General features: G+C 43.4%; 2 protein-coding genes across 3 annotated transcripts in view; both read left to right on the top strand.

Annotated features, from left to right (window-relative positions):
* Positions 1 to 2,946, top strand: part of CCDC30 (coiled-coil domain containing 30) — a gene marked incomplete at its 3' end in the record, with an annotated part of 86,719 nt that extends 83,773 nt beyond the window's left edge. The window contains exon 13 of the mRNA XM_082678989.1: positions 2,878 to 2,946. Coding sequence (XP_082535115.1) covers positions 2,878 to 2,946 — 69 coding nt within the window. The remainder of the gene's footprint in view (positions 1 to 2,877) is intronic.
* A 4,449-nt stretch (positions 2,947 to 7,395) lies between these two features.
* On the top strand, positions 7,396 to 23,152 carry PPIH (peptidylprolyl isomerase H). 2 transcript variants are annotated; one of them, XM_082676868.1, is made up of 10 exons: positions 7,396 to 7,525; positions 7,877 to 7,941; positions 8,253 to 8,276; positions 8,551 to 8,595; positions 8,802 to 8,844; positions 11,426 to 11,518; positions 14,778 to 14,865; positions 15,360 to 15,400; positions 16,201 to 16,290; positions 22,978 to 23,152. In XM_082676868.1, the coding sequence occupies exons 1-9, from the start codon at positions 7,460 to 7,462 to the stop codon at positions 16,267 to 16,269; spliced, it is 534 nt and encodes a 177-aa protein (XP_082532994.1). In that variant the 5' UTR covers positions 7,396 to 7,459; the 3' UTR covers positions 16,270 to 16,290; positions 22,978 to 23,152. The 2 variants fall into 2 exon arrangements, with proteins under 2 accessions (XP_082532994.1, XP_082532993.1); XM_082676867.1 differs by having other exon boundaries at positions 22,955 to 23,152.
* Positions 23,153 to 27,567: the final 4,415 nt, after the last annotated feature.

Raw genomic sequence — 27,567 nt, 5'->3', positions numbered from 1 at the left:
TAGTACTTCACGTCAAAGAGTTTCAGAGACTGCCTTTGTCTATAAGACGAAGTTTATTCATTCAACACTTATTAATGGACCATATACAGTGTGCCAGGTCTCATGCTGTTTCCCATATGGTTTAAATATGATGGTGAACAAGAGATACTCTCTGTCTTCCCAGAACTCGTGCCCAGTGAGAATGACAATCATGGAACTGGCAACTGCCATGCGCTAAGTTCTACAAGAGCAGTAGGCCCAGAATGCTGAGGAAGCAGGGGGAGTGGTGTCTCAACCTGTGTGGAGTGGCTAGGGAAGGCTTCCGGAGTTATTGATGTCTAAACCAGAACTGAAGCCACATAAGAACGTTCCATATTCCAAATACCTTTCTGACAAACCTGATCAAAAGAAACTAGCCTATTCACTGCTTCCCCAAAAGCTCTGCCGTTTCCTCCTCTGAATCATGTATTTCCCTTGCTTGGAAAGACACATCTCATCTCCCCTGTCCCATCTTCCCAGGCTTTGTCTTTTGAAGTCCTATGGTTCTTATAGTCTATAGCCGGAGGAGTCTTTAGAAAATACATGTAGTCTGAGCCGCTGACTCAACACTGCAAGGATTTCCCGCAGTCTTCAGAATAAAACCCACATTTTCTGACATGGTCTTTATATGCTCTGTGAGTAGGCCTCTGGTCTGTTTTGGTCTACATTTTTCTGAGAAAGAATATTTCGTTCTTAAAGTAATGGAGCTCAAAACAGTTACTTTTTTTTATGATTTAAAGGGACAGAAAATGTTTACCAGAGTATTAAGAACTCATCAAATAGAATGGAATGATTATATCAGCTAATATGAGGTAATTCATGTAGAAAAGTGGATATAAAAAGCAGGCTTGTGAAAAGCACTAACATAAAAACTATGGCATTTAGTTATTATTTTTAAAATAATTTTATTTATTGAGGTAACATTGGTTTATAACATTATATCAGTTTCATGTGTGTAACATTATACCTTGACTTCTGTATATACTATAGCATGCTCACCACCAAAAGTTTAGATTCCATCCATCCATCCATCCCCCTTTTGCCCAGTTCACCCTCCCCCACCTTCCCCTCCCCCTTTTGCCCATTTCACCCTCCCCCACCTTCCCCTCTGGTAACCACTACTCTGTTCTCTGTATCTATGTGTTTATTTTTGTTTGGTTTGGTTTGTTCTTTTTTATTATTATTATTCCACATGTGAGTTAAATCATATGGTATTTGTCTTTCTCTGTCTGACTTATTTCACTTAGCATAATACCTTCAAGGTCCACACTGTTGTCACAGATGGCAAGATATCATTTTTATATATGTATAATCTACTTAATCCATTCATCCTTTGATGGGCACTTAGGTTGTTTCCATATCTTGGCTATTATAAATAATGCCATGGGGTGCATATAGCTCTTCAAATTACTGTTTTTGTATTCTTCAGGTAAATACCCAGAAGTGGGACTGGATCATGTGGTAGTTCCTAACTTTTTTTAGGAATTTCCATACTGTTCTCCATAGTGGCTGCACCAGTTTACATTCCGACCAACAGTATACGAGGGTTTGCTTTTTTCCACATCCTTGCCAACACTTGTTATTTCTTGCCTTTATGATAACAGCCATTCTGATGGGTGTGAGGTAATATCTCATTGTGGTTTTGATTTGCATTTCCCCAATAATTGGTGGTGTTGAACGTCTTTTCATGTGCCTATTGGCTATCTGTATGTCTATAATTGGTGTTGTTGAACATCTTTTCATGTGCCTATTGGCTATCTGTATGTCTTCTTTGGGAAGAAATATTTATTTAGCTCCTCTGCCCATTTTTTAATTGGGTTGTTTGGTTTTTTGTTGTTGAAAGTATGACATGTATAGTTACCAAATATTCTATAGGTATTAGGGATTACAGTTTTTCCCCCAATTTTGTTGATATAATTGACATATAACATCGTATAAGTTTAAGGTGTACAATATAATGATTTGATATATATATGTATTACAAAATGATCACAATAAGATTAGTTAACATCTATCATCTCATATAGTTACAATTTTTTTTCCTCATGACAAGAACTTTTAAAAATCTACTCTCTTAGCTACTTTCAATATATACAATACAGTACTGTTAAGTATATCATCATGTTGTACATTACATCCCCAGAACTTATTTCTCTTACAAGGGAATTTCATACCTCTGACCACATTCACCTAATTCCCCCAACCCTGACAACCACAAATCTGGTCTCTATTTCAATAAGTTTGTTTTCTTTAAACTCCAAGTGTATATGAGTTCATACGGTATTTGTCTTTCTCTTTGTCTGACTTATTTCACTCAGCCTGATGACCTCAAGTTCCATCCGTGTTGTCACAAATGGCAGGATTTCCTTATTTTGTTAAAAAAATTTGTTTTTTGCTGAGTAGTATTCTATTGTATGCATATTCTTTATCTATTCGTCTATCAGTGGACACTTAAGTTGTTTCCATATCTTGGCTATTGTAAATAATGCTGCTATAAACATGGAGTGCAGATATCTCTTTGGAACACTGTTTTCATTTCCTTTAGATATATACCCAGAAGTGGGATAGCTGGATCATATGGTAGCTCTATTCTTAATTTTTTGAGGAACCTCCATACTGTTCTCCATAGTAGCTGCACGAATTTACATTCCCACCAACAGTGCACAAGAGTTCCCTTTTTTCCACATCTTCTCCAGCATTTGTTATCTCTTGTCTTTTTGATGATAGCTAGTCTAACAGGTGTAAGGTGAGGGGATTACATTTTTAACCAAAAATATATATAAAGCATAAGTTCTAGGATCATATTGCCAATGGTTTATCGTTAAAATTTTTTAATATTCATACTTTCTTTTCTTTTAGGAAACAATTAGTGACATCCCTGAATTTGAAGTATTGAATAAAATTGTGCCCTTACCAAACTCCAGGTGAGTAAAATCAAGACAATCATCCACATGCCAGAGAGTTATGGCTGCCTAGCTAGTTCTAGCTGCTGGCTTGAGAAAGCATAGCAGGGACTTTCCTGGTGGTCCAGTGGTTAGGACTCCACGCTTTCACTGCCAAGGGGGAACTAAGATCTTGCAAAAGTTGAAATTCTATTGATGCCTTAACTCTGTAACCCCAAAGTGCTGCTGAGAGATCCTGTCTATACAAAGTGCTCACACATGGCCATTCTTAGTTTTTCAGGAACGGGTTTGATAGAGTCAGCTGGAAGTCTTCAAGAAACTGAAGAACATAGGTCAGAAGAAGCAATGGTAAACGCCAAGTCCCTCGAGTCTCTTTCGTGTTCACAGAATTCTGAAGCTGGATACATAAACGTGGCTTCTCTGAAAGAAATACATCACAATCAAGAATAAGGCCAAGTCAGAACTATAAAATCACTGGTGTCTAAAACTAGACTGATCAAAGCTGCTAACTTAAAGCTTGGGCGTGAAGGTGGAGCATGACGTGGAGAAGAGTTATGACAGATCCTCACTGGACGTCAACCCGGAGTCTTCAAAATTGCTGATAAATTCATTAAACCTGTTCTAATAATGGATTTCTCAAGTTTGTTTGGTATCCTCAAATGCCTTGTATTGGTCAATGTCATGACTTAAGTTCAGTGGTTTAATTAGGGTTTTTTTTTTTAAGATTTCTTTTTTGATGTGGACCATTTTTTTTAAAGCCTTTATTGAATCTGTTACAATATTGCTTCTGTTTTTTGTTTTCGTTTTTTGGCCCCAAGGCATGTGGGCTCTTACCTCCCCAACCAGGGATCGAACCCACACCCCCTGCACTGGAAGGCAAAGTCTTAACCACTGGACCACCAGGGAAGTCCCTAATTAGGTTTTTGTTCAGTAGAGCACATATACAGCTAATTCAGCATTCTGTCTATTCTTATTATCTGGGTCTTTTCTTATTTATTTTTTAATTTAAAAGTAAAAACAATGTAATCACGTTAAAGCAAATATTTGAGGAAAAAAAACCCTATAAAGCCCACATTCTTAACACAACTATTTTCATTTATTCTTTTCTGGTCCTTATTCAAATGTATATATTTTCAATGGTTATCATATTGTATATTCATTTTCATAGTCTGATTTTAAATTTAATATTTCATAAAACATTTTCCCATGTTTCAACAGTCTTCATAATTATTCTTTCAAAAGCCACATGGTAGGGCTTCCCTGGTGGCACAGTGGTTAAGAATCCACCTGCCAATGCAGGGGACACGGGTTCGAGCCCTGGTCTGGGAAGATCCCACATGCCACGGAGCAACTAAGCCTGTGTGCCGCAACTACTGAGCCTGCACTCTAGAGCCCATGAGCCACAACTACTGAGCCTGTGTGCTGCAACTACTGAAGCCCGCGTGCCTAGAGCCTCTGCTCCACAACAAGAGAGGATGCTGCAATGAGAAGCCCGTGCACCACAACGAAGAGTAGCCCCTGTTTGCCGCAGCTAGTGAAAGCCCATGCGCAGTAACAAAGACCCAGTGCAGCCAAAAATAAATAAATAAAAATTTTAAAAGCCACATGGTATTCTATCATGTTGATGTCCTATAAATTCTCTTGTTGTTTGACCTTTGTTTCTACTTTTTTACTATTTAAGATTATGCTGTGATGAAAGTGTTTGTAGATGTAGCTCTTTTCTTCTCTTGAGTACTCCATAAAACACATTTACAAGATCAGCATAGGGGCTTCCCTGGTGGCTCAGTGGTTGAGAGTCCGCCTGCCGATGCAGGGGACACGGGTTCGTGCCCCGGTCCGGGAAGATCCCACATGCCGCCGAGTGGCTGGGCCCGTGAGCCATGGCCGCTGGGCCTGCGTGTCCAGAGCCTGTGCTCCTCAACGGGAGAGGCCACAACAGTGAGAGGCCTGTGTACCGCAAAAAAAAAAAAAAAAGATCAGCATAATTGGGCTAAAGATATAACTGTTAATAGTTTTGATACGTCAGTTGTCGAATTACTTTAAAAAGAAGATTGTGTCAACATATGGTTTCTATAGTTGAACTCTTTAAGCCTCAATTTCTTAATCCATAAAATGGGAGCAATGGTAGTTCCTATCGCATAGAGCTGTGAGGACCAAATGCAATGAAACATGTGTTTAGCACTTAGTAAAAGCTTAACAAATACTAGACATCATTATTTATCTTCACTAGCAGTTTGAGTGTACTAGTTTTTCCACAACCTCATCAACATTGGATATTATCAATTTTCTTTGATATTATCAATTTTTAAAAAAATATTCTAAATAATTGGTATAAAACTATACTGAAGGATGATTTCTGCTGCTCCTTCCCTTCCTGCCCCTTTCCCTCCTTATTCTCCTCCTCTTTCTTCTTCACCTTCAATTGGAGGTAGAGAGGGAGACCAAGGGGAGAGAGAAAGTAACCAGAAATTTTTTAATAGACCCCTTAAGTTGAGACACACTGAATTTTTATGTGTAATCCTTGCTTCTTCAGACCACTGAACTAGAAAGGATGGCCAAAGGATATAGAAAATAACAGCTGTGATATTGAATCTAAGCCTTACCCAATTCATTCAATTCACTGGATTCATTGAATGTATTTATTGAATCCCTACTGTGTGCTATTCAATAGTGGGCACACCGGTGAAGACAGGCAAGGAGAGTCTCGGTTTTTGTCATTGAACCCAAGTCCATGTGCCCGAAGCACAGTGAGGACAAACAAACATTGGAATCTGGAGCAGAGGAAGGCTTATTGCATGGGCCAAGCCAGGAGAATGGGCGGCTCCTGCTCAAAAGACCTGAACTCCCCAATGGTTTCCAGGGAAGAGTTTTTAAAGGCATCTTTTGGGGTGATGGCTTCAGGGTGTATGACTTTCTTCCGATTGGTTGGTGGTGAGGTAACAGGGTGGTGTTCCAGGAATCTCAATCCTCAACCTTCTAGTTCCCACTAGTCTGGAGTCTCAGAAGGTAGTTACCATCCTCCACCTAGGTGGGGGCCTTAGTTCCTACAGAACTCAAAATTTCTGTCAGATTGTTATGTATATCCCATGAGAAGGAACTAGGACTCTGTTTTATTACTGAACTGTAATTTTTTAAAAATTTTATTGGAGTGTAGTTGATTAACAAAGTTGTGTTAGTTTCAGGTGTGCAGCAAAGTGATCGAACTATAACGTTTTGACTGCTTTTCCTTTGTTTCTGCATTCCCTCACTTCCTTAATTAGCATCTGCTTGAATCTGCTCTTTGTAACTCAGGGAAGGTCTGGGAGGCTGAAGCCTTTTTCTACAAACAAGAAACAGGGTACACGGAAAGGGTTTTGTACACGGTAGTGTCCTGCAGGGTCCTACTCAGTTTCGGCCCACCTTTTCTTTGGTACTCCTCAGTCTTCATGGAAACAGGTGGACAAGAAAGGGAATAAAGGTTTGGATATGTTATTCATAAGCTTGGCAGAGGAACCAGGTTTAGGGGGACTTGGTTTCATTTTCATGGACTTAAATGTGTGTGAGGCTGCAGGCGAGGTGGGAAAACCATAAAATTTTGGATGGTGAATGAAGAAAATAAACCAGTAATGTATCTGAAAGTGTGACGGAGGGCTACTTTAGATTGGGTGCAATGTTCCTGAGTGACATCTGAGCTGAGACCTGAGCTACAAGACCACTCCCCATCCCCATTAAGATCTAGAAGAATATTAAAGACAGTTAACAGCTAGTACCAAGGCCCTAAAGAGAGTATGGGAACTCCATGACCTCGAGGAACAGAAGGCCAGAGTCCCAAGAAGGTGGCGGCCAGATAATGTAAGGTACGCCTTTTATGTAAGAAACTAGATTTTATGCTAAATACGGGGAACCAGCAGTGATTTATAAGCAGATTTATTTTAAAAGCTCTAGCTGCTCTGCGGTATATGATTTGGAGGTGACGAAAGCGGAAGCCTGTGTGAGAACTGGAATTAAAATCCTAGCGTCCTGACTTCAAGGAAGTGCTGAGTACTTACTGAACAAGCTTGATATGCCAGGCTGTTCTAAACGCTGAGGATGAACACAGTTCTTGCTTCCGTGGGGCTCCACACTAGTGGACAGGGGTAGAAAACCGCACGTATGACGGTTCACATAGGTCTTAATTTCAAAGGCTGATATGGACCCTGAAGACTGCCTAGTCCAAGCCCCCTAGCCTGAGCGAGAATAATTTGTACTGCACTTTGTGTAGCCAAGTGAGTAGGATGTCCGTTGACCTTGAGCAATAAATGCCCAGTTTTTCCGCCCGGCTCAGCACCCAGGGAGAGCCAGGTGAACTAACAGCTAGCTGACATCCGGGTGGTCTGTACGGAAGGAGGCGCTGGCCACCCACGCAGCGCCCAGTTTGGCGCTGGAGGCGGAGAACTTCCGGGGGCGGGGCCTGGCCTCGGTCGGCTTTTCCTGCGCCTCCGCCGGAGACGAAACCCTCAGAGCAGGGACTAGGTTCGCCGTAACCCCGCGCTCCCGACTTCTGCTTCCGGGTCGGAGCCATGGCGGTGGCAAATTCAAGCCCTGTCAATCCCGTGGTGTTTTTTGATGTCAGCATTGGCGGCCAGGTGAGGTCCTGGCAGCCACCCAGCCCACCGCCGAAGGGAAAGTGCACGGGGTCTGACAGGCTGATTTCATCCCTTACCCAGGGGTAACGACTCGGAAAGCCAGAAAGTGAAATTGGACCAGAACCTACCGACCTGCGGGGCGGGGTTGGGGAGGAAGGGAGGAAGGGAGAGAGAGGAGGAGTCTTGCCCGTCGTGGCGCCCCGCTTGCGGAGGGACTGGGTGGAAAGCTAGCGTAGGCTATGGAGGCGGAAGTGGGAGAGACCAAGCGGCATGTGGGAGGGAGGGTTCCCTGCTCGGTGAGGCCTTCACGGGCTTGTACTGGGCTTTCTGACCGTCTCCTGCCGGTTGCAGGAAGTTGGCCGCATGAAGATCGAGCTCTTTGCAGACGTTGTGCCTAAGACGGCCGAGAATTTTAGGTAAGGAGATGTTCCAGCTTTGCTGGATTAACTAAACTAGAAGCTGGGCCACAGTCTGTGGAATCGTCTGCCTGCCTCTGTCCGTCCACTCACTGCCCTTGAGATCTGATTCCTTTGGGTATCGCTCTGAATAGTCTTGACTGTTCCCGTGTCAATTTATGTTGTTAATCTGTATGCCTGAGTGTCTGGACATCTGACTAGCCTGTAGGTGGGCTTGCTAGCGCCGATGCCTGTGCCCTCCCCTCCGAGGTTAGGAGCGCTCACAGCTGTGATGCCATGGTGACTGAATCATTCACTCCTTTCCCTTTCAGGCAGTTCTGCACTGGAGAATTCAGGTCAGTCTCAGACGTGGTTGAGTTCTCTGCTTTCTCCTGAGGGGTGTCCTGGGGCTGCAGTGAAGGTATTGGGGGACCACCGGCAGGCCTTGAATGATTGCTGGTGGCAGTAATAGAAGGTAATCCCCCACGGGTCTATCCTCTGTTCATTTGTCTTCTTTACCTCTCTTCTCTGACCATCTTTAGGAGAGTCTTTTTGGTTCAGGTGTGTGGTAAACTGGAAAGGCCTATGATTACCTGTCATCATTCCAAGTCTCTTTCTTTTTGGTTATAGAAAAGATGGGGTTCCAATAGGATACAAAGGGAGCACCTTCCACAGGTAAGGCCTTTGGCAAGCCATACTGGGGGGCTTTTAGGAAAACGAAACGGAGGATAATTCTTAGATCTTGAGAAGGGATGTTTTTATGAACTCGGCAACTGATTTGAAGACTTCTTAAAAGCCAAAGTGATAAACATTATATTTTGAAATCAGTGTTATCCTAAACTGCAGAATCTTCTCTCAGGATGCTTTGTTCTCTGTTTCAGGGTCATAAAAGATTTCATGATTCAGGGTGGAGATTTTGTTAATGTAAGTATTGTTCCTAGCCTATTAAGGACTTGTAGGTTTGGTTTTTTTGTTGTTATTGCAGCTGCTGCTGTTTTTACTTCAGGGACCCAGTCTTAAGGCCTGAGAACAATGGCCAAGTTTGATGGGGGAGAGGGTGGGGATGGGAATGTCCTTCGATGGCTACTACTCACTGCATCACTAGATGACAGATATCAGCACTTTGAGTCACTGACTTCCCAATCTCAGCCTTTTAGGACCAGAAAGTGAACTTTCCCAGCATACCAGTAGATGATCCATGACAGACCCAAATTAATTGGTCACATAGAATTTAGCTAGAAATCGGATGTAATTTGTTTTTTCTAAATGGTTGTTAAGTCCCTTTCCAGTGAGCTAAATGCTTATGCCCCATTTTCCTGTCCACTTCTGGAAAGCTGAGTTTTGTTTTTAATCAGAAGTTCACTAGTGGGAAAGGAATCAGAGCAAGAGAGTTCTGGAAGGATGTTTTCCCTAGCCACTGGGAGAGCCCAATGAACTAATCCTTCACTGCTAAGCATGACTTTATTGTGACGAGACTGTATATATCCCCGTATCAAGCCTCCTCCGCTTCCTCCAACCTTGGAAGGTGCTGAGTAAACCACATTTACGCTTTCTTAAGCCCACTGTTCTCCTTACCCACCCACTTCTCTGCATGATCTTTCTTGTTAATACCATTTGGTTAGTCGTGATGCTGTTTTCATAGATTTGGGAGACATTCTTTCTCCTTTATATGTAAATTTAGTTTGACTCTCAGGAGTTTTTTAAGATCTCTCTTTCCTATCTAGGTAAGTTTACAAAGTGGCAAATTTGGGGCTGAATCAAAAACAGATATGTTTTATTTTATCTGTTTGATGTCGCAAAACTGAGAGATTTTAACTGAAAAATTTTCTCTTTAATGTATGGAAAGTAGGGGTACGTGAGGCCTGTGTTTCTCATGCAGCAGCAGTTGGTTGGAGTCAAGTAACTGCTCCCTTTAGCACGGTGTGTCCTTATTATTAAACCATTTGCTTCCCTTATTTATGTCATCTGCCCCTGTAGGCATTTAAGTTTGCAACACCTGGTCACAACTGATCATAGTAGGGCTTGGGGTGACCATATACTTTTTTATTGGCTGGTAAGAGGGCTGAGAAGCTATTCTCTGCCTTCTTTCCTTTCTTCCCATAGGCTCCTATATTGCCATATTGTCTTAGCAGGGACAGGACCAACTTCTTACGGGTCATTGCCAGAATCTTTGCCAGGCACATTTGATCACTAACTGATAGCCCCAGGGTTAGATAGCAGTTGGTCAGCCAGAAGGCTGAGCCTCAGAGAGAAGCAATTACTCAGAGCTACCCTTAGGGCAGAAAAAAATGGAATGAGCAAGAGGCAGAAGAAGCAGGATTTGAGACCTTCTAAAGTTGGACCAAGAATATTTGTTTGTTTTAATAATATTTGTTTTTGGTTTTTTTTCTGATTGCAAAAGAAAAGTACAGAAATGAAAATAAATCATCTCTCAAGGAATCTCGCCTCCCAAGGAATATACTCTTGGCATTTTAGTTTTAGCTGCCTGTCTTATCATTGCATATATATGTGTGTCAAATATTATTTTTAACAGACTTAAGATCATATGTGTGTTTTAACATTTTTGTGCTTGATAATTGTCTGCAATTTCCCTTGTCATTGTCTTCTTCCAAAACAGTCTTTCTAATAGTTACCTAATATTCCGTTATGAACAGACAATGAATCTATTTGATCAACCCACTGTTATTGAAGATTTAAGTTGCTTTCTCTTGTTTGCCCTACAAATTAATTTTGTCATTTTCCCTACTGTGGCTTCTGGAGTGCAGTAGATAGTATGATTATATAGAGAATGATGTGGTTAACTGTTCTGTTCTCTAGGTTTATTGGGAAATTGGAAATAAACGTGTTTTCCTTCTGTATGTATGTATGTATGTATATATTTATGTGGAGTTAAAGGTATAATAGCTTACGTTTACGTAGTGCTGTATGGATTGCAAAAGACTTTTCTCATAGACACTAATTGGATCTTTATGGCAATGGTATAAGGAGTAGGTAGGTGATTGCATCCTCACTTGATAGTTGAGGAAACTGGGGCTCAGAGATAGGAAGTGACTTCCCCAGCTCAATAATGATAGATCTTCCAAGAGCCCACCCACCTGCATAGTTGGGGGAGTGGAGCCATAGACAGTTAAATAGATTCTCTTAGATGACTGCAGGCATGAGAGTCTTTGGGAAGGGCATCGATGCATCGATTATGTATGTGGTCACTGTACTGCTGTCCTGTGCTTTGCTTGTGTCTTAGCCTGTCTTTACCTTTCTAGAGGTCCAGCTGTGACCTGTTGTTTTTTCCAGCCTGTGAGATGCCCTGGCCAGGTTGTGGGCTGCACGTCCCTTGGATGGGGCTTGCTTTGATTGCAAGATAGGGTCAAAGAGGTGTGGCTCCCAAAGTGACCTGCAGGAGTAAAAGGACATTAAAGCAGTGAGGCTTGGGGTGCAGCAACTGCTTCCTCTGGGCTCTAGGGGCCAGTGCTCACAAGTGGCTAACACTTCCCTTCTCTCTGCTCAGGGAGATGGTACTGGAGTCGCCAGTATCTACCGGGGGCCATTTGCAGATGAAAATTTTAAGCTTAGACACTCAGCTCCAGGCTTGCTTTCCATGGTAAGTTGGGACCAGTCAAGGTTTTGGGCTAGATTTATAGCCAGCTGACTTCTGGGTCACTCTTGAGGCCCAGTGCTGTTTCTTGGGATGGAAGCAAATGCTTTCCTTCCCTTGCTTGACCCAGGATTCACCTCTGGACTGCCCACCTCTTTCCTCAATCTGGTTTGATTTTGTTGGGCTGGATCCACTAGCAGGCTGGGGAGCCAAAATTGAACTCTGATGTGTGTTTTCTTACTTTGTTTGAGCCAGAACGTGTGGTTGGGCACTCAGCCTTGCTGCTTAGAATGTAGCCAGCTGTGCTTTCAAGACCCAGTGTTCACGCCCCTATCACACCACTCACCAGAACTCGCACAGCACCCATTCCTTTACACTGCCTTCTGGCTGTTCACCCCTTTCAGCTCACTCACCACTCCTCCTTCCCCATCCCAGTACCCTTCCTTCCCATTTATAACCCCACTCACCCATCTCATTCCCCTTTCACCGTCCCCCTGCCCACCTCCTTGAGCCCCTCATCTACACACCCCCACTCGCTCCCCCTTCACTTGCCCTTATTCACCCCTCACTCCTCATTTCCCCTTCCCCCTCCCACCTTGCTTCTCTTTCACTCTTCAAGCCTCTCCCTCCCTCCTGTCATCATCCATTTCCTTCTGTCAGTGTGCCAAGTCTCACTCCCCCAGACACAATATTTACATGCACACATTCTCTGTCCTGCTTGCCCACTCTTCCATTCCTCTACTCAGCCATTCATCAAATAAAGATTGTTGACATACACTGTTTCAGGCCTCATGGTAAGACATGAGGATACGGGCCTGATCCCTGGCCTCGTGACATTTAACATCTAGTGGGGGAATCGCACATGCAGAATGAGGGGTCCAGTATAGTATAATTCATGCCATCAGTGTAATAAGGGGAGGGTACCTCAGTGTATGTAAAAGTACTGTGAGGCCCCCAAGGAATGAGAGTAATTGCTGCAAGGATCCAAAGAAGTTCTCTACCAGATGGCATTTCAAGTCAAGCAAACTGCCTAGACAAAAGATGTGTGACCATGAAATAGCAGGGTGGCATGGGCAAGGGACAGAAAGTGAGGAAAGTGATGTGAATGGGGAAGGGAATGACTAGTAGAGACCACCGGAGAGGCAGGTGGGTGTAGGGCTTTAAATGACAGAATAAGGATGAGGTATGTGGACCTTATTTTATAGGATATGGAGAGCCATGCACTTTTTTGAGCAGGGCTGATCAACTTGGTGTTTTAAAACAAAGACCCTGGTTGCAGTGTGAATGGAAGACAGGAGTGGAGAGGGTAGGGCAGAGAAGCCAGCTAGGAGGCTGCCATAATAATTGGGTGCGCCTAGCATAGCAAAGAGTGTACAAGTCTCTTTTAGGAAAGTGAGGCTGGGCAAGCATGGGTAAAGTGTGCAGAAGTGGCTTAAGTGGGCTTGGATCATCGCCATGAGGACTGCATGCCACTATGTTAGCATCTGGGGAGGAGTCAGAAAATGCAAGGAAGCCTTGGTCTCTGCTCCCTTCAGGCTGACACTAGTTAAGTTGTGCTGTCACACATCTTGTAGCATAATTGTTTTTGCTTCCATCCTCCACTAAATAATGCGTTCCTCAAGGGCAGGGACTGAGTCTCATTGATCTCCAAGCCTTAATACCTGATATAGCAAGGTGCTGAGCAGATACTGATGAATGACTGAAAGATAATCAGAATAAAGGCTAATGTTGAGCACATACTCAACAACACTTTATTTGCATTAATTCATTTTACTTCTCTCGTTATTCCTTTGAGCTAGGTACAAATGAGGAGACCGAGGCACAGAGAGGTTATGTGGCTAAACTAGATCCCAGTCAGTGATGGAGCTGGGATTCAAGCTCAGTCGTCTGGCTCCAGAGCTTATTCCCTAAACCAGTAAGCTATCCTTCCTGGAAGAATGGATAAGTGAGTGGCTAAGGGCAGGGAGTTCCCTGAGCTAAAAACACATGTTGTCTGACTGTTTTCCTGTCTGCTTGCTAGTAAATGTTTATACATTGAGCAGCAAGATAGATACATAGATAGATAGAAGAAACAGAAAGAAGGGAGGGAGGAAGGAAGGAAGAATTGGGACCACTGAGGAGTGGTCAATTCCACTCCTCAGGGCAATTCCAGAGTGTAGGTCTATTCTGACTGGCTCAGGCTGTCCCTTGCTTTCATATGTGAGATGTTCCTGCATACATGTACAAAAACCCCAAACAGCCTTGTCTCGCATGGGGAATTTCTAAAGTATAATGTGACATCCCTAACTAGAGCTTACCCCTAGACAATGTCTTTAATGTATTTCATAGACATTTTTATTCCTTCAGTGTTGAACACAGACTCAACCAATTTAATTCCATTAAGCATCCAGTTAAGGCTAGTGACCTATCTAATGATTTCCAGTGTTGCCTCTGTATTATTACTTTGATGAGACCTGTGCTCTTAATAGCACTAGTTCTTTCAGTTTTCCATTTTCCATTAATTTTTTTCCAAAATAATGTAAATATGCATTGGAATACTCACATAGTTACACAGACATTGTGGTAAGGCAGTGCTGCTGAAACGTGATGTGGGTTTGCTGATTGCTTTGCGTTGTAATTATAGACTTCTTTTATAATGTATTGTGAAATATAATGATATAAAGACAATTTCAAGGGAGGAAAGGGAAGGGATATGGCTGAAGAATTTGAAATTCTTGATTTAAAAAACTTTTACCAAAAAAAAAAAAACAAACTTTTACTGGTAAAATTCAATAATAAAGGATTTGGGTGTAGCTGTAAAAAGCAAATGTCATTGATTAAATGTAGTCTTTTTTTCTAGCATAGCACTAGCATAGCAGCTTCTTGCCCCTTAAATTTTCTTATTACCATTGTTAAGGGACAGTACAGAGTCATTCAGACAGAGTAGCTTATGGCACAGGCAACAGGCTTTTTCTCAGCTGGTACCTAATTTGTAAGTGTAATCCAGTTATTACTGGTTTTGGAATAAATACAGCAAATCTGGTTCTATAATCAATTGTTCCCATTATAAAAATTCACACTGTAGGAGGGCAGAAATTGTGTATTCTCTTCCTCTCTGTATTCTGTTCCTCTCTGTATCCTTGGGTCCTAGCTCATAGTAGATGCTCAGTCAGGTTTGCTGAAAGAAAGCATGGAGGACTCAGGGCTACAGGCTCTTTTGGGGAGTTTTGTCCTTTGGCTAACATGGCCAGGAAAACTCACTGCAAATATATTTGGTTTCTATCAGGCAAACAGTGGTCCCAGTACCAATGGCTGCCAGTTTTTCATCACCTGCTCTAAGTGTGATTGGCTAGATGGGAAGCACGTGGTGTTTGGTGAGTCCTATTCCTGTCTTAGTCCAAGCCCAATTCACCCAGAGTGGAACTTCTATGGAACTGGTCCCCTGACTCTTGTACCAAGAGTGCTCATCAGGTGTAACTGCCCTGGGTAGTAGTAGGAAAAGTGGAAGCCATGGGAGGTGGGGAGGATTTGTGGTTAGAGAGCTAGAGGGGAGGACGAAGGGGCCATCTGATGTAGTGAATAACCACCTGGGCAATAGGTGTGTCTGAGGGGAGATGGTAGTACTTAAGAAATACCACACAGAGGCAGCATGGTATAGTGGAGCTTTGCAATTGCTCAGACCTAGTTTTGAGCCTTAATTCTGCTACTTACCACCTGTGACCTTGGGCAACATTTCACTTCCACTGAATATTAATTTTCTGATGTTAGTCTGAGGATCAAATGAGATAATGGCTGAGAATGGGCCTTGGAGGCTGGAAAGTACTGTGCAAACGAGAGTAATAAAGTCCAGCTCATACTCTTTCTACAGGAAAAATCATTGATGGACTTCTGGTGATGAGAAAGATTGAGGTGAGTCCTGTTTCGATCTCCTCTTTCTCAGCCATTCTGGCCTAGTACTACCTCACTAGTGTCGAGGCGCGGGAGAACCGTGAGTGGGCTCTGGTTAGGCCCAGGCTTCACTCCTCCAGCTTCAGGGAGGAGGAGAGGGAGGAGAGATCATGTACCTCCCAAGGGTTCTGGGCCCTCAGCCTCTCCGGTGCGGTGCCTACTGAGCTTTGGCCTCTGCTGTCTCCTCCATCTAGTTGAGAAAATCCTCTTCAGCATTTTACTCAAGGTCCTTCATGATCGGGTCCCTGCCTCCCTCTCCACGACCCCTTCTGCTACTGCCACTTCCGCATTCTAGTCCCGTCAGGCTACGAGCCCTCCTCTAAACACGCATACACGTCCCTGCCTCTTGCTCCTTCCTGCCCTCAAGTCTTTGCTCAGGCTGTTCCCTCTACCGAGGTGTTCTCCCTTCTTTTCCTCCTGGTGGGATCCCATCCATCCTTCTGGGCCCAGCTCAAATATCCCCTGTTCTGTGAATCCTTCCCTGGCCTGTGCAAGCAGCAGTTTAGTTGCTTCCTCACCCTGTATACAACTCTCTCTTATGACTTACTACATTGTTACATGTCATGGGTTTGATGTTTTCTAAATGTTGTACATTTTCTCTTTGATATGTATTATATTCTTCCCCTGTCTGCTAGGCTACAGACTGTTGTCAGATCAGCCTGTAAGCTCTGAGTCCTTAGCCTAGGGGCCTGCAGGCATCAGTAAGTGTGTGGCGGGGGAGTGTCTGAGTGGAGGAGTCACCACTGTGCTTTCTCTCCTAGAATGTTCCCACAGGCCCCAACAATAAACCCAAGCTGCCTGTGGTGATCTCACAGTGTGGAGAGATGTAGTCCAGAGGAAGACTGAATCAGGTAAGTGTGTCTTTCTTGAGCAGGAGTCAGGACCCCAGAGAAGGCAGCTGGTCTAGTGGAAAGCACTTTAGACCTGAAGACACGGGATTGAGCCCATTTCCCCTCTGCGTGCCCTGGGAGAAGTCAATTCCCTTTCTTGAGCCTGTTTTCTCATCTGCCAAATGGTGATAATACGTATCTCCTCGGGTCACCATAAGCATCACAAGAGAAAGGGTTGGTAGGACACTTTACTTTTCTAACACTTTATAGTTTACAAAGTATGAACCTGAACACCATCAGGCACTTTCTGATAGCACTCTTAGACTCTAGTTCCATTTAGTAGTCCCTCTATGAAGACCTGGCTCCATCCCTGGGTCATTCCCTTCTGGGACCAGCCTGGGCAGCCAGGAGACACCCCTATCATGCCTCTCGTCAGAACCGACGCTGCGGTTCCAGCCCCTGACTTCGTATTTGCCAGCCTCATAGGTGAATGTGACACATTTCTCAGCCTACATAGACTCACTTCCTACCCGGTCTTGTCACTCACTGCCTGCTCTGTGCTGGGCACCATTCTGAGCATGGGGATGGGGGAAAGAATTGAAAGATGCCTCCACCCTTTAGGAGCTTATGGAGAATAAAACACATTCTCAGAGGTGATCACTAGTAATATGAGTGATGTTGTTAAGGATTAATAAGAGTTCAAGAAAGAAATGGATCACTTCCAGCTGGGTAAAGGATGGTAGTGCTTTGCCTTTCTTTTCTTTTTTTCTTTAATTTTCAAACCTGCAGAAAAGTTGGAAGAGTAGTACATTGAACACCTATCTACCTTTCACCTAGATTCACCAATGTTTAACATTCTTGTTTTATCATTTTACTTTGACATTTATTTCTTTCCCTTCTTCCCTCTCCTCCCATTTCCATTCCTCTCCTGCTCTTCTTCCTTCTTTCCTTCCTTTCCCTTTCTTCATTTCTTTTCCATCTGGAAGTTGAGGACTTCTTGACACTTTACCCCAGAATACTTCAGCAAGTGACTCCTAAAAATAAGAGCGTCCTGCATAATCACAATAGTATTGTCTAATATACATGCTCAAACTTCCTCAGTTGTCCACAAAGTAACTTTTTTTAGCTCTAAAACAAGAAATCCATTCCAGGTTCACATATTTCATTTGATTGTTTATTTTTAGTTATGAAAGCAACATCATCTCCTGAAATGTATGAAAATTTTCCCAGAAAACAGTTAAGGCCCTCCCCTTAACAGCTCACCCCCAGCCACATCCCCATCCCACTGCTCTCCTCAGAGGTAACTTGTTCATCAGTTTGATGTATGTCCATAGGGCCTTTTCTTTGCCCATCTAATTTTGGGAGGTTTTGTTTTTCCTAAATGGCATCATACTGTTTGTTCATCACTTTATTTCCATTTGATCTTATGTCTGGAAGAGTTTTCCTCCTCCATTCATGTAAAACTCTGTTGTATTTGAACAAAACAAAACTGATATAATATGCTATAAGATGTTTGTAGCAAATATTTTATTTTACCTTTCTCTTAATGATTTGAATAATTATACATTCTGAGTCTTAGTTCTTTACATGTTTTGACCATTTTGTCTAGAATATATTTTAAGAAAAAACTGGCAGTGGGTTTAACTTTGGTGATATCCTTTCTTAAACGGAAGCTCTAAATTTTGATGAGATCAAAATTTTTAATCTTTTCCCTTGTGTTGTGTTTTATCTTGTTTAAGAAGGTTCTTACTACAATCATAATGCCTTCTGTATTTTTTCTAATGTTTCTATAGTTTTATTTGTATACTTGCAAAATTATCTAGAATTTATTTTTCTGGACTCTGCCTTTTTTTCAAATGGAGATCTAGTCAAATACCAGACCATCTTAATGACTGTGTATACCTCCATCTGTGACTTACTTTGTGTTCACAGCATCTGGCACTTACAGGCATTCAGTTAAAATTTATTACATGAGTTAATAGAGAGGGAGAATGTCAGGCATTTTAGGCAGGGAACTGGTGTGAGCAAATGCCAGGGCAGGAATGCACAAGTGTGTGCTGGAAGCTCATGTGGACTCTCTTGTTCAGCCAAGTGCTCCCTTCTCAGGCCTAGTTGACACTCTGAGCTTTCTTTCCTGCCAGTACTAGGGGCCCCAGGCTCAACGTGCTTTCCCCCTGCCCTTGCTGCTGGCCACTCTCCTACTCATTTCTTGGCTGAACTAAAGTTGAGCTCACAAGTCCTTTTCCTTCCAAAGAGTGACCACTGATCACCACCAGAGGACAGAAGATTACAAAAACAATAAAATTTAGAAATCCTTTTATGTTTAGGGCCTTTTCTCTATTTTTCTGAGACCCTTACAGAAAGTTACTGGAAATACATGTTAGGAGTTTGTTTTCTGAGGGTGGGCGATCATCAGCCCTCCTCTCCTCACCCGCTATTAGCAAAGGTCACGTAAACATTTGCCCCCATAAGCCCTTCCTTTTAGCCTACAACCCCAAGCAGAACAAATTCCATGGAGGACATTTGATGCTCCAGAGGCCCTCTAGACCAGAACTTTCCAGTAGGCATTCCTTTCTGTGGTGGTGGAAATGTTCTGTATCTGTGCTGTCCATTATGGTAGCTTCCAGCTACATGTGACCGTTGAGCACTGGAAAAATGTGACTGGTGTGACTGAGGGACTGAATTTTTACTTTTATTTAATTTTAGTTAAATTTAAAGAGCCACATGTGGCACCTCCAATTTAGTCTTCTAACCTTGACCTGCTCAGAATTAAATCTTTCATAGCTTATATTTAGAGACAATACAGTAAAAGCAGTTATATCACTTATTGAATATTTCTTGTGTTCAAATTCTGAGCTAAGAACCTTACTTTAATTATCTCATTTAACTTTACCAAGTTAAAAACTCGGGCTTCCCTGGTGGTGCAGTGGTTGAGAGTCCGCCTGCCGATGCAGGGGACGCGGGTTCATGCCCTGGTCCAGGAAGATCCCACATGCCGCAAAAAACAAACAAACAAACAAAAAAACTCATAGGTTTTAAGGTGTTAGGGAATCTAGGTGGCAGTCTGACCTTAAGGCATTCCACAGATGGGTTCCCCACTTTGGGTTTTTGAGTAATGGATTTGGGAGAAAGTAAGGAAAGTTAAGTAAAAGATTTGGGAGTATGGTATCATTTCATCATGTTTCTTCCCAGCTGTGAAGTTACAAGCATCTCTGATTTCTAAAGGAGTATTTCAGATCCCTCAGGTTGTTTGAGGGCAGAATAATGCTTGACAGCCAGTGTAGATGATGTTTTTAAGTCCTACTAGGCAGTATTTCTCAAACTTTCATGTACATATGAATCACCAGGAGATCTTGTTAAGGTGCTGGTTCTGATTCAGTGGGTCTGGATGCAACGTAAGATTTTGCATTTCTAACCAGCTCTCAGGTGATGCTGATGCTGACTTGGAGTGGCAAGGCTACAGGGGAATAACAGTCTGTCTTTTAATTGAGAACCCACCATATTCCAATCAGAAAAGACCCAGGAGGAGATAATCTCTTGGTGGCATTGGTCCAGCAGGAATCTACTGCATTCAAATCAAGAGATCACCTAATCATGCATTTAAGGCCTGTGCCTAGTCACTGGAAATAGAAGATAGGAAGGAGACAGAAGAAGATAGGTGAAGTCACTTGATCAACTGTGCCTCCCTGTGAAGAACTTCCTTCCACAACTTCTTTTGTGCTTTACCTTAGGTCCTGACTTTGGTTTTAGTGAAAATGAAGTTTTCTGTATAACTCTAGGTATAGTAACCTCGGTTTTATCTCAGTGGGTCCTGTGAAAGCTTTTTACCTTGAATTTGATTAGGTATACATAAACGAACTTCGGGCCTCAGGATTCTCCTACCCAGTCTGAACTGGGTTCTTGGCTACTTACAACTGCATGGGGGGGCGGGTGGGGGGTGGGGCGTGGAACCTCTGTTTTGAAAACCTGAGAGTCTCTTGGAAAAGAGAGTGGCTGTGAGCTCTGACAGCCCTGCTAATCTCCCTGTGATCCCCAGGCCTGGTACTATCAAGCAGCAGAGATCTTTCTTTAGTTCATTGTTTCCTAAATTTCCCTGAAGATGAGAATCACGTAGGGGCACTTGCTAAACCTACTAATTCCCAGATCCCCCCCTGAAGAGTTTGAGTGGATTTGAGGTAGGATCCAGGATGCTATGTTGCTTCAGATGCTTCTTATCAGAGAAATGTGGGTAACCCTGCTTTAGGTGGTGCTGGTTGAATGTTTTTTAACATTTGTCTCTTAGGAAAAAATATAATTATACAGCACCTAGTTTTACAGGTATTATAGCTTACAATGAGGTGTTATTCGAGTTCACATAGTCAGTAGGTTAAAAATTAATTGTAGCTGTGGATGGTGGATATGGTAAGAGCTGTGACACTGCTGTTGGAATGACTGAGGTTTAGGAAATACTGTCCCCCAATCTGGGATTTCCTGTAGATGTGATACATTCCTGTAGAGGAAGATTCTGAAAGACACATTGGTGGCACATGGGCTGGTCTTTCATTAATTAAGATAGGTCCCACACTGCAGATGAGGCAACAAACTTGGAAAGCCCAGTTCCTGCCTTAAAGGAACTCACAGTCTCTTGGGGAAACTGACAATTACAGTACAGTAAAGCACTGAACTGGAGGTTTTAAGACGAAGGAAGGAAAGTGAATGCCTTTGTCTGCCTGGAGTGTTTGGGAAGACCGCAGAAGAGATGTTTCAGCTGAGTACATGAAAGAATGGAGTTTGTCAGGGTAGCTAAAACTGGGGAGGGCATTCCAGGCAGAGGGAATGGCATGAGCAAAGGCACCAAGCAGGAAACAGCAGGAAGTGTAAGGGAAACTGCAAATAATTCAATATAGCCAAAGCAGGAAGATAAGAAAAGCAAACTGTAAGAGGCGAGGCTAGAGGAGGCCAGGGCCAGCTGTGAGATCCAGTGCAGGCTGAGGTATTCATATGTTAACCTGGGGATGGGGGTGAGCTTCAGGCAGTGTGTACATCTTTCCCCCCTAGGGTGAGAGTCCATCATGCTCCTGAGATTCCAAAGGGTAGCCTGACCCTCCAAAAAGAACCAGGCCAGTAGGAGCCACTGAAGGATTTTGAGCAGGAGAACACGGTAATTGACTTTACTTATTCAGAAGATGCTTCTAGCAGCAGTGTGGAGGATAGGCTAGAGGCCAGTGAGGTGTCCACTGCAGCAGTCCAGGCCAGAGCAGAGGTTCCACGTGAAAATATGCGTCTAGGGAGCACCAGAGATGTGGCAGCAAATATTTGCATGCCTGCTGGGTGTGTAACACCGCTCCCTGCACTGAAAGTCAGAAGTCCTGCCAGCTAAAAAGGGCGGGGAGGGGAGAATGGCTCCATTCCAGTCCCTCCAGTACAAAGGCGAAGCTCCCTGCCCTGTAACCAGGCCTTACACACAGAGGGATACATCACGTCCATGGAATACTATATAGCCTTAAAAAGAAAGAGGTAGATCTGTATCTGTTGGCAGATTTCTAAGGTAAATTAAGGGACAAAGTCAAAATGTAGTACATTATGTAAACATGATGCTATTTATTTTGAATTACTCTTTCAGAAATTACTGTAGTGATAGATAGCTGACTGGTAGTAATGGTTACCTCTGCAGAGTAGAAATAGCAAAGAGACTTTCTTTTCAGTTTATATTGTCCTGTATATTGAATTTTCTACACTGGGCATGTATTTTATAATAGAAATACATACTGTATATATGTAGTTTTAACTAATCCTAGTTCCTCCCAGCCCTTCCCAGAAGCATGTAGCTAACATCAGTTTGTGAATCATTCCCTGGTCCCCTCCTGGGTGCACCCACAGTACTTGGTTCATCTCTCTATTACAGCATTTAACACAGTGTATCATGAATATGTTGGTCTGGTTTTCTCTAGACTGAGAACTCCTTGAGGCAGGGACCATGCTGACTAACACAGTGCCTGGTCAGTGATAGAGCTTAGGTCCCGGAGCACCATGCAACTTACAAAGTGCATTTATACATTTTTTTACATTCTGCTTGAGGGCCCAGGGTTAAACTTCTGTCTGAGCCTGCGGTATGATGCCAGGACCCACTGTGCTCTAGAGGAAGAGGGGTGTGGTCATGTTTGGGGGGAGGGGAGCAGTAGTAACTGAGTGTACTCACCCTGTTCTTTTAGGACAGCTAACTCCAAGGCCATAAACAGAGGGTGTGGAGTTTCCTTTCTTTATAACCCTGGGACCAATCAAGGAAAAGGATTGCTCTTTGTTCTGGAGCTCCACAGAGAGCCATCAAGGTCTGGCAGAAAGCACACAGACTTCGGAGCCAAGTAGACCAGGAAGCCCCATCAGTGTCAGGCCATTAAACCCCTTGGAGCCCTAGTTTTTCCCTCCACTTAATTATAAATAATATATACTACACAGAGTTGTGAAGGGTAAATAATAAAGGAGACAGTGTATTGGCCGTACATATTAGTTTCTTTCTTGGTTCTGTGTAACACACCTCTCAGCTCTGCTCTGGGGCACCAAAGGTCTGGCCTGTGGCAAGAATCAAAGTGGTCTGCTCTTTGGGGAAAGGAGGGTTCGGGGTGTAGAGGAGAGCTGCGAGTGTTTTCTCTCATGGACTGTCCCCTCCCCGTTCCTCTGAGCTGCTTCTCTCTTCCATCTCTCACAGACCCTCCACATCTGCCATTGCAGGCCTTCCCTTGCTCGGGGTGACGTTCTTGAGTAAGATAAGCTGGATTGGCCCCTGTGTTTGCTTCCCTGCCTGCTGCTGCCCCATTTGATCAAAAGACCTTGGAAGTATCACAGACTCAGAAGCCAAGATTTTGTGTTTAAGTTTTCAACTGTAAATAAAGTTGTTCTTTTTTTTTTTTTTGGTTTTTTTTTTTTTTTTTTTTTTAACCGTGTGTTGTGTTCTTTTTAAATGGTTGTAATGATAGCCCTGTTTCCTCACTCCTTAGCTCCAGCTAGGAGTACTGACTCTCCCCAGAGGCCAGCTTGGGCCAGAGCCAGGCCCTTGATATGTGGAGTTGATGCCTCAGATTTACAAGCAGTTGTAGTAGTCCCCTCTTAGGTTCAAGCTGATCGGGCAAAGAAGGCAAAGCCCCAGGGCCTTATGTTTCCAGTAGGTTCATTTTGGTTAGTTCTAGAGCCTGTGGGTGAAGGGTCACTAGCTTGGGATATTTTTGGATGGGAGACCATTTGGTAGAACGTGTCTTGATCATGATGAAGTGGAAATCATTTATTAATAGTTAAAAATCTTGGTTTGAATCCGAAGTCATTTTTTAAACAGCTGAGGTCTTGAGATGTTCACTTCCCCATTCAGAGCCTCAGTTTCCTCATCTGTAAAATGGGGATAATAATACTACTTCACAGCATTGTCGAAAGGGTCAAACAAGAGAATGGAGATGAGGATAACTTGTAGACAGTAACGTGCGTTGGAAAATTTTGTTTTGAAAGGAAATAAAAGGATAACAAAAACATAAAAGATAAAAAGATCCCATTGAGTGTAATGTTCAGGAGGTAAAGGGAGTCCCCTGGTATTCCTTTCATGAGGCAGTTTCTGTTATCCCATTCCTACTTTCTCCTGGCTCATGGCAGGGATGACTCATAACTACTAGCAGCAGGCTACTGCAGCAGCAGAGTAGCAGAGAGCTGAATTCTGTGATAAAATAGAACCAGGCTAAAAGTGCCATTTCAGTGTACTGGGGGACAAGAAAGGTGGTGAGATATACAAGGGCCCTATAGTTTGGATATTTGCAACTGTCTAGCTAAGTAAACAGGATTCAGGGCACACGGGGAAGAAAGGGTTGTGATCTAGTGGAGGAGAAATCTTCAAGTAACTAAACGGGGTAGAATTATAAAGAGAGAGGAAGGAGGATGAGCAGCTGGGATCCTGAGCTGATGTTCTTATGATGGGCCATTCAGTTGAATTCAGTTACACGTGGCACCTGCATTCTTTGCCAGTTTCTGTAAAGCTGTAAAGATGAGTAAGATGTGGCCTATGTTTGTGACAGGGGATAGGCATGGTTTGGATTCAGTGTGGTGTTAGAATGTGAGCCCTTATGAGGACAAGAAAGCTGGTCGTTTTTGTTTTTCACTGCCGTCTCCAGCACCTAGTAGCCAGTAAGTGTTCAATAAATATTTGTTGTGTGAATGATAGTGGTATGTATAAGATGCTATGGGAGCAGAGTGGAAAGATTGGGGGTGAGAGGAAGAGGCAACATTTGAGGTAAGTATTGACACATTGGTTGGAATTAGCCAAGAGATAAGGGTGGGGAGGGCTTTCTAGGAAAAGGCAACTATGTTTTGGGGCCCAGAGTCTGTTAGAGATGGGGACAAGGTGAAAGTTTTGCAGAGGAGATTCTTGGAATGAAACCACTTGCCTTTCACATCACTTAAAGGTAGACACTGGAGCTGTGGTCACCACACTGGGCTCTCAGGGTGGCAAGGGGACTAGCATGGCTTGGGGAGCTCCCACCTTGGAACAGGAGATGGATTTTGACATGAACTGTTTCTCCTCCAGTGCTTCAGTACCATCTCTGCAGTGGCAGAGAGGGGGCTACAAGGAAACGAGTTTCTTAAATCACTCATCTTCATGTTCACTGAGCATGAAGAGAGACTTTAGTGAAGTAATTGGATGAGTAAGTAATGATACTTCTAAGTAACATTTTAAAGACAAATATTACAGAATTTATATTTCTGCTTGAGAAGCCATCCCTTCAAAGCAGTTACATAAGGAAGGTTACTTATTCTCAGAGGTGCTGCTGCCATTATTCTAAGTGCCTTTGTAACTCCACTTTGGGGAAAAGCTCTCAAGCCTATGGGGCACACTTTTAAATTTCCAAAGTGTTGGCAGAATTGCCTTTGAGGAAATATTTTCTTTTTAACAGTCAAAAGTCACCTGGAGCTGGAACAGATGAACAGCAGCTCCGGGATCCACCTACTTCTCTCCCTTCACACTTGCTGCCGCAGACCTTTTTCACCTGGATTACTGGTGCTGCTGCCCAGATGACCTCTCTGCTGCCAGTACCTTCTTCTCCAATCCATTTTCTACATCACATTATTCACTTGACATATTAATTAAGATATTGTGTGTCAGGGACTATGCTAGATGCCTCAGGAACTCATAGTCTGGCAGGGAAGATATAATGAGTGCAGTACAGTGTGCTAACCTAGTAACATCTGAGGCAAGATCTAGAGGATGAAGAGTTAAGCAGGCAAAGGAGAAGGGAGAAAGGAAGAATGTTATAAGTAGAGGGAATAGTATGTGATAGCTCAAAGGAAGCAGTGGCTAAAAGGTCACCTGGAAGATTGGACAGGGAATGTGACAGAAGAGTGGGAAGTAAGTTTAGAGGTCATGCAGGGTCCTGCCAACCACATTAAGGAATCTGGACAGTCCTGTGGGTGGTGTAGTCACTAAAAGATTTTAAGTAAGACAGTGTCGTGATCAGATGGATGTTTTCAAAAGAACACTGGATATTGTGATGGGGAATATTAGGGTAAGAAAGGTAGAGACACTGGCTAGGAGGCCACAGCAGTGCTGTAAGCCACGGGTTGGCAGGCCAGGTGTCACTCCCTATTTTTCAGTGGTTCATGAGCGAAGAATAAGAATGATTTTTAAATGTTTAAATAGTTGGGGGAAAAAAAGTTTAAATAGTTGAAAAATCTAAAGAATATTTCGTGACATAAAAATTGCATGAAATTCAAATTTCAGTGTCCATAAATTACATTTTTTTGGACCACAGATGCACTTGTTACTGATTGTCTGTGGTTACTTTCAGGCTCTAAATTTGAGTAGTTGAGAATCTGGCCTGCACAGCTTAAAACACTACCTGGCCCCTATAGAAAAGGTGCCTACACCTGCTCTGAGCAATGGATGATGATGGCCTACACTAAAGCAGCAGCAGTAGGAAGGAAGAAACTCTGGATTGGCATTTAGAGATTTTTTTACGACTGATTCAGGGAGGCCTTTAAAGGGTGGAATTTACAGGCCTAGATGATACCGATGGGGTAAGGACTACTGCACTAGCCTCCTAGCTGGTCTCCCTACTTTCATTTTTGCCCCTCTGCAGCCCATTCACTATTCCCCAGCCATTAAAGAAAAAAAAAAGTGCCATTCCCTACTTTCAATTCTAAAATTACTCTTCTCACTATTGCCCTTAGGTTAAGTTTCAGATAAAATGTTCCTAATTTAACCCTGCCTACCTCTATAACCCAAATGTCTTCATTCTGGTCTTACTGGACTACTTTAGTTGTATTTGCCCCAGACCCCATCTCTTCTTGCCTCCTACGCCTTTGCATAAACCTCCATGTGCTTGGAGTCTGCACTAAACCTTCTCCCCACCGCCACTCCCAAAATGCTTTGTGCATTTGCAGCGCTGTAGTGTTGGGTGTGTTGCATGTTTAAATTTCTGCCTTTATCCCTAGACTGAATTTAAGAAGGCAGCAACTGGCGCACTTGTCCATACCCAGCAGATAGTAGACGCTTAATAAAGAACGAACTAAGGTGGACGACTTCATCTACATCATGCGGCAGCCTCAATTACAAATCGTTTGTGAAACGTGCATAGTAATCCCTGTTTCACATGGCTGTTTTAAGAATAAAATGCACGAAAAATGCCTAGCGTGCTCAATAAACGTGAGGTGAAATTAAACCTGATTTGTGGCCAATACGAAAAGATGTGAATACTCAAGACAGTCCTCCTGTGCCTGGTATGATAGATCGGGAGGCAGGTCCCCACGGAGTACACCCCCGCCCTCCATATGCTGGGCAAGGGCTGCCTGATACCTTGCGTGGTCCCCCCAAGGTGACTGCTCCGCCGTAAGCCGACGCTCTTTGAATGCATACGTTTAAGTCCGTTCCAGAAACTCTCAGCTCTGCCGAGAGTACACGGCCATTGTAGAAAAGACGGCTCTATCTGCAGTCATGGTCTGAGGTCACAAGGACCATATTTGGAGCAGGGCGGGCGGGAGGCCTTCTCTCCTTATGGAGCTAAGGTGTCATTGGGCCCCGGGTCAGGTCGGGTAATCCCGGCTCAAGCGTCTGGCCGTGCCTTTCCTTCGGCCAGGACACTGTCCTGGAATTCGGGCCCGCCCGGGTTGCCGCCTCGTGAAAGTCACGTTCTCTCTGCCCGTCCTCTCGAGTACTCTATGGTTCTCGTGGTGACTCTAATTCTAGTTCCGGTCTCTATGGCGGCGGCGGAGGCAGGAACGGTTGCAGGTCGGCCGAATTAGCTGCCTAAGGGCCAATGACAGTGGAGGAGTGATAGAGTATTAGCCAGT

The sequence above is a fragment of the Grampus griseus genome (assembly GCF_964374135.1).
Source record: "Grampus griseus genome assembly, chromosome: 1".
In the NCBI taxonomy this organism is placed as follows: Eukaryota; Metazoa; Chordata; class Mammalia; order Artiodactyla; family Delphinidae; genus Grampus; species Grampus griseus.
This window is presented reverse-complemented; position numbering and strand designations above follow the sequence as displayed.